Here is a 7,528-nt window from a genome sequence, read left to right as displayed (position 1 = left end):
GAGTGTACAGCTTTTATAATGCAGCATTACCTGAAATTCTGGTGTTGCAAGTTCAGCAACTGCCATGGATTACCAATCAAGGGCTAGAGCTGTACTGCACGTCTGGATTTACTGTGTTGTATAACAAAAAGGTTTCATCCATGTTATTTGCTATTCTGACTGAGGTTCTTATTTCCAAGGGCTGCTCTATTAGATAGTCTGAGTTAATTTGTAGTGCTTGAGCCATGGATTTGCCATCATTCAACACTCTGTTTGGCCCATTCCCACATAAGACTTTGAAGAAATCTGATCTGAAAAACAACTTGATATCACAGCCAAAATTAATTACCCAAGCTATGCTGACCTTTCACGTCTCAAAGAGAATAAAACATTGATAACACTTGTGAGGGGTCGTTTCAGGTTACCAAACAGGAACATACGCACAGTCATTTTGTCTGTATAAATAGGTTGAGCTGGTTTATGATCTCTGTCAGTCTCCCATCTGATGGGAGACTGCAACAAAGCCAAGATTCAACTTGTCTGCTGGATTCCTTAGATAGAGAACTTTACTAATTGGCTTTTATGTGAATGTTCCTGTAAAGTGCCCTGAGACAACTTTGTTGTGATTTGACGGTATATAAATAAACTGAATTGAATTGAATTGTTAGACAGATGGCCCTGGATAGAAGCTTTTATTTTAAACTCTTTTTGGGATGTATTGTTTGGATTTTGCATAAACAGAAAAGGTTGACGATGGCTTTGGAGGACTTGTGCAATTTTGAGGACATTTTTTATCCATAATTACCAAAAGAAAGATTTTTTGTGCCATTGGGACTAAAGAAAGCTTGTAGCTATATAACTGATGTGCCCTTCAGATACAACACAAGTCCGCTACTTTTTTTATATACCAGAGGCAGAGTATCTGGAAGAAAGCCCAATACAGTTTGGGAAAATGAATGCAGAGCTCAAGTGTTATCTCATCTACAGAGTCCCTCTTAACATCCTTCTCCTTGCCCACATGCCTTCCTTTTGCTTCCTCTCAGCCTACCTTTTCCCTTTCCCATGTCTCATGGGATCACCACCTTGGCGTTCATGTTTCAGGGCGGCGTCCTGGCTGCAGCAGACACTCGTTCCAGCTGCTCTGGCCTCGTGGCATGCCCAACCTCCCAGAAGATCCTGCCCATTCACAGCCACTTGGTAGGCACCACCTCAGGAACTTCAGCCGACTGCGCTCTTTGGAAGCGGATCCTGTCTCGAGAACTGCGGCTTTACCAACTGCGTTATGGCCGACGCTTGTCCACGAATGGAGCTGCCAAACTGCTTTCTCACATGCTTCACCCTTTTAAAAGGACTGAGCTTTGTGTAGTCGGCACGCTGTGTGGGTGGGATGGAGCTGAGCAAGATGATGGATGTCATGACAGTAGCTTGGAAACTCAAAAAATGGACTGGAAGATGCAGATGCCTCCAGTGAAAATATCTCTCTGTTATGGAGTCAGGGCTCTTTTTTGACACAGCCAAAGAGTTCAGAGAAGAAAATTAGTTTCTCTGGGCCCAGACTGTTTTATGTATACAGCTCTCCAGGGGACACTTTTCTCTGTGGGTTCAGGATCCCCCTACGCCTACTCCATCCTGGACCAAGGAGTTCAGTGGGGTCTGACAGTAGAGGAGGCCACATCAATAGCTCGAGAGGCTGTGTTCAGAGCCACCCACAGGGATGCATACTCAGGCAACTGTGTGGACATCTATCACATCACCTCAAAAGGATGGACTCGCAGGACGAGCGAGGACCTGAAAGAGGAATATTACAGAGAAAAAGAGAGGCGACAGCTTGAGAGGAAGATGCATGAAAACTTTCTATGAGCAAACACAGGCAGGAAACAAAAATCATCTTGAGAAAAGGAAAGCAAATACTGAGGCATATGTTGAACCAGAAACTGAATTGATAAACAAAACAGTTGCATCCTTGCAGCTATTTCTCAAATGATTTAGGCATGAGTATCATTTCATTTATTAAACAGCTGATAGTTTGTTTGCAGTGATGATAAAATGTACTCAGCAGTGTGCTGCTGGCTGCCATTTTGATGTAGATCTTACAAGATTATAGATCATTTCATCATTTCTAGTACAGCGTAATTACTACCTATGCCTGCACGTCTGATACTTAAAGACTGAAAAACAGACAATGAGTCGTCCGGAGCAGGCCCGGAGTGGCCAATCGGGAGGGTCTGGAGATTTCCCGGTGGGCCGGTCTGATGTGTGGGCTGCAGGGCCGGCACTCCCTGGTTTTTTTTTTTTTTCAGAACTTTTTATTAACAACATATAAACATAGAACACGCTGCTGCTGCTCCTGGGCCGCTCCACCTCCTCCACAGGGCTGCAGCTCTGTTTTTTTTTTTTTTTTTCCACAAGTCGGCTCCGCTGCGCGACCTGTCAATCAATCCAGTAGGCGTGTCAGCAAATGACCAATCGGTAACCTCAATTTGTCCCCAATGTAAACGCCCCTTACCTGAGGCTGCAGCCTGGACGCTACAGTCAGAGGGTTTGTGAAAAATCCCCAGAACAAAATGGTTAAACGGTGTCAGTGGAGAACAGGTAATCCAGACACATGATACCCTGATCGTTTAGAGGGTGGGATACAATTTATTCATTTTCAAAAATTAAACAGAGTTTGGAAAACATGTAAAAAGCCGGGGACCGACCACATCAGCTGATCACAAGTTATAAACAGGAAGTAGCTACAACCTATTAATCTCTACAAAAGTAAATGCAGGTAAATCCTCCATTTTCTGTCATAATTACATTGTATGCTTAATGGTTAAATTAAAGGTTAATGCTTAATTCAGGTTATGTTCATTTGTCATATGCAGGTTAACACAAGGTTAACAGCACAATAAAATACTCAGGATGAGAAGAACTGATATGACTCACTAAAAAAAAGAACAAACAAGAAATACTAAAGCATTCAATAAGAGTACAACATAAAGTACCAAAAAGTGAAAAAGTAAATACAATAATTACAAGGTCCTAAAGAAGAAATAGTAAACAACAACATGGTAGAATATAACAGTGCAAGTTTTTTTTTATTTTTGTAACAGTGCAAATAGGATGGATTTGTATGAATAAGTATTTCAAGGTAGTAATATAAGCTTAAATTCCCATGATGTATATTATACATAACTAACATAAACTACACAGGTTGTGTGACAGGTTATTGCACAGGTAGTGAGTAACACTGAGATGAATTATGATGGTAAGGTAGATACATACGTGATACAGCCACATAATGCATTTGCAATAAAAATATTAGGTATCACAAGATAATATTATTCATATTAGCTGTCACAAATGTGGTGCAAAGTTATTGCCAGTTGTTCAGTGTTATTTATCAAGAGTTCAGTAATCTGACAGTTTATGGATAATGACTTGATATTAACTTGCTCATGGGCCCAGAGTGGAGCGAATGAGGGTGGAGGGAGGTGTGGGTGTTTCACCTTTTCCACCCACATTTTGATGTTGACGGTACTAGGAGGTGAACCTGCGACTTTCCGATCACAAGCCCATTTTCTAACCTCGGCGCCACCACTCCCCCTTAATGATGCTGCGTGCTTTACGCAGACATCAGCTGTGGTAGATGTTCTGGATGGTGTGGAGACTGCTACCAGTGATGTCTTCTGCTGTTTGCACCACGCTCTGTAAAGCTTTCCGGCTTTGACTGGTGCAGTTCATGTACCACCCTGTGATGCAGCCTGTCAGCAGGCTCTCCATGGTGCACCTATAAATGTTGGTGAGGATGCTGGCGTTCATACCAAACTTCTTTAGTCTTCTTAGGAAGTAGAGTTTTTGTTGGGCTTTCTTGACCACAGTGTTTGTGTAAAGTCCAGGATAGATCCTCAGTAATGTGAATGCCGAGGAACTTGAAGCTGCTGACCTGCTCCACCTCAGTGTTGTTTATATAGATGGTGGAATGTTGACCTCCGCTCTGTTTCCTGAAGTCCACTATCATGTTGTTTGTTTTGCTGATATTAAGAGAGAGGTTATTTTGAACTCAATTCAGTTTATTTATACAGCGCCAATTCACAACAAAGTTGTCTCAGGGCACTTTAGTAATTTTTACTAATTTAATTTGGTGTCCATTTCCACTGTTATGCTGATGACACACAGCTCTACTTGTTAACAAAACCAAACTTAGTTCTGCATTGACAGAGCTTAAATGGGGGGTTCCGCAGGGGTCCATCCTGGGTCCCCTCCTATTCTCTTTATACCTGCTGCCACTTGGTGCTATTTTCCGGAAATACAACGTACCCTTTCACTTTTTTGCCAATGACTGTCAAATTTACTTCCCCCTAAGACATAATGGTACATGCTCTAGTCAACCTCTGCTCGACTGCCTGGCTGACATCAGGGACTGGATGGCTTTAAATTTCTTAAGTTTCAATGAAAAGAAGTCTGAAGTCATGTTGTTCCCTCCCAACGACACGATCACAAACCACTGCATCGACCTTTCCACTCTAACCCTGTCAGAAAAACAAAGAGTCACTAATCTGGGAGTGACAGTGGACCCTTCCCTGAAACTTAACAATCATGTAAACATGATTGTTAAATCATGCTTCTTCCAACTGAGGCGGCTGTCTAAACTGAAGCCCATATTATCCAAAAATAACCTGGAGACAGTAATACATGCATTCATTACATCTAGGCTTGATTACTGCAATTCACTCCTGTTTGGTATCAGTCAGACCTCCATTGCACGACTACAACTGGTCCAGAATGCAGCAGCCCAATTTTTAACCAGTACAGGCAAAAGAGAGCACATTAATCCAGTTTTGGCCTCACTGCACTGGTTACCGGTTCACTTTCGAATCCAGTTCAAAATACTCCTGTACAAATTGCTGAACAGTTTTGCACCCCCATCTCTTTGATTTGCTACAGCTGTATGTCCCACCACGTTCCCTGAGGTCAGCGGACCAATTGCTCCTCACAGTTCCAGGAACTTGTCTTAAGCGCAGAGGTGACAGGGCCTTCTCTGTAGCAGGACCAAGACTTTGGAACGAGTTACCTCTGCTAGTCAGACAGGCCCCCTCCCTCTCGGTTTTCAAATCCCGTTTGAAAAACCACTACTTTTCAGTAGCTTTCAACACCAGATGATCTGTGTTTTGAACTTGTATGCGCCACACCGGTTAGTTGTTATATTTATTATCTGCATCATTTTTTATGTCTATATTTTAATTTACTTCATTTTGTACAGTATATTGCTTTGTGTGTTACCTCTTGTTCTGTCTGTACAGCACCTTGGTTGGCCTTGTCGCTCTTGTAAGTGCTCTATAAATAAAATGGCATGGTATGGGTGTAGACAAACATATGCTGTGATATATTCATAAATTAAACGGATTCTTTCATTTTTCTGGACTGAATAATGTCGTGTGTTGAATTATTAAATGTGGACGGAAACGTGTTTATCTTTGACCCATCAAAATGAATGCGGTCATTTATTTACAGAATCAAAGTTTAACACATCACACATTTACATTAATTTGGCGAAATGAAAATAACAACATGGCTTAGTTAGCAAGCTGTACAATTTGATTAACCATACGGCGATGGTTAAAAACCTTGCTTCACAACAGACATTTCTGGAAATATCTGGAATGATTTCTAGCAGGATAGAAGAGTTTTAAAGATGGAAATGAAGTTTAGAGGGAGAAAGGATGGATGAGGGAAATGTGTGTGTCGGCATCAGAACGGCACTCTCCGGTGAGTTCCCAGCTTCTTCCCCGGTACACTTAGGTGGTATAAATCAACTCTTTACCTGGAGGAGATTTCTCCACTGGTACGAAGTTCCATTTAACGCACCCTTTCAGCGTCTCCGTAGGAACAGCTGTGAATCGTCCGAAGTAGTGACGGTACTTTTCGACACACGTTCACCTCTTGGTGGACTCACATGAGTGGAGTCCGTCAGAAGTTCCACTCAGATGTGGAAGATTGCATGATTCCCACAAGACTCGGAAGAGCTCTGGATCATGCCTGGACTTCTGTTCTCCCAGCACTGGAGCTGCAAACGACTGAAGCCGGAGCCTGAAGCGACTGGTTTGAACTAGGAAGTACCGACATTTAAAGAGTTCTATTTCCGGTTCATTTGGGAGGTTCCTGATTGGTCGTTTCGACCAGACAGGTGTGTTTTTGTGACGTAAGAGGTTATTAAGAGCCAAGGAAAAAGATTAAGATTGTTTAAGAACAGACAGAAGATTGCTATGAAAATTCCAGACTTCGTGGAGTCAATTCTCTAGTATCTTTCTGTAAAAGTTAAACATGACATTTCTTTTCAGTAAACTTGCAGTTGACCGAAACTTGACCTTTGACCAACTTACACAACTTGCTCATTGAAGACAGAAAATCAGACAATGCATCATTAACCTGATTTCTACTTTGAATGAGGATAAAAATCACTAATACTGTTTCACAGTTGATTTAAAAATGAGTAGTTCACTTCAACATTTAAAATGGTTTGAACTAAACACAATTTGATTATCAAAACATTTGTAAAATAGTAATGATAATAGAAAAAGAGAGTGTTCTTTCAATTGATCAGTGCAGGACACTTAGAAAGTCTCTGGATGAACTTAATCTTGTGTTTCTGGACTCAAATCAATGAAATAACAGTTCTTGTCCCAGAAAGGCCCCCAAGGCCAGGATTTGACCTCAGGCCTAGTTCACTACATGGGTATCACTCAAACCTCCTCTTATAATCACATCACCCCTGTCCTGCAGCAGCTCCACTGGCTCCCGGTTAAATCAAGCATTGTCTTCAAAATTTTTCTTCTCACTTTCAAAGCTATCCACAACCTTGCCCTTCCGTACCTATCTGACCTCCTAAACATTTCCATCCCCTCTCGCTCTCTCAGATCCTCCTCTTCACTACACCTCCATGTACCCTCTGCCTGCCTCTCCCCACCATGGGGAGCAGGGCCTTCACCTGCTCTGCTCCTCATCTCTGGAACTCTACCCCCGAATTACGAAACATCACCTCTCTTTCTCTATTCAAGACTACCCTGAAAACACATCTCTTTAGACTCGCTTATCCTTAACTTTGATGTATTTTTTTATATTCTTTTTGTATTTTATATTCTTTATGTATTTTATATTCTGTATGTATTTTATCCATCCATCCATCCATTTTCTTTACCCGTTTATTCCATTTTGGGTCACGGGGGTCGCTGGTGCCCATGTCCAGCAATCACTGTGCGAGGGGCGGGGTACACCCTGGACGGGTCGCAAGTCCATCACAGGGCCACACAGAGACAAACGAGACAAACAACCATTCACTCTCTCACTCACACCTAGGGACAATTTAGAGTTACCAATCAGCCTAACATGCATGTTTTTGGTCTGTGGGAGGAAACCGGAGCACCCGGAGAAAACCCACGCATGCACGGAGAGAACATGCAAACTCCACCCAGAAAGGCCCCCGGACCGGGGTTTGAACCAGGGACCTGCTCGCTGAGAGGCAGCAGCTCTACCAGTTGCGCCACCGTGCTGCCCGTATGTATTTTAT

The 7,528-nt window shown here is 42.4% G+C and overlaps 1 protein-coding gene across 1 annotated transcript; it reads left to right on the top strand.

The window, feature by feature from the left end:
• Positions 1-931: 931 nt before the first annotated feature.
• Positions 932-1,839, top strand: psmb11b (proteasome 20S subunit beta 11b). The gene is given in 4 exon segments (XM_037674378.1): positions 932-948; positions 1,023-1,434; positions 1,437-1,552; positions 1,554-1,839. Coding segments are annotated over 4 exon segments (831 nt in total).
• The last annotated feature ends 5,689 nt before the right edge of the window (positions 1,840-7,528 follow it).

Source organism: Nematolebias whitei, chromosome 3, assembly GCF_014905685.2.
Source record: "Nematolebias whitei isolate Nwh7 chromosome 3, NemWhi1, whole genome shotgun sequence".
Lineage (NCBI taxonomy): Eukaryota > Metazoa > Chordata > Actinopteri > Cyprinodontiformes > Rivulidae > Nematolebias > Nematolebias whitei.
This window is presented reverse-complemented; position numbering and strand designations above follow the sequence as displayed.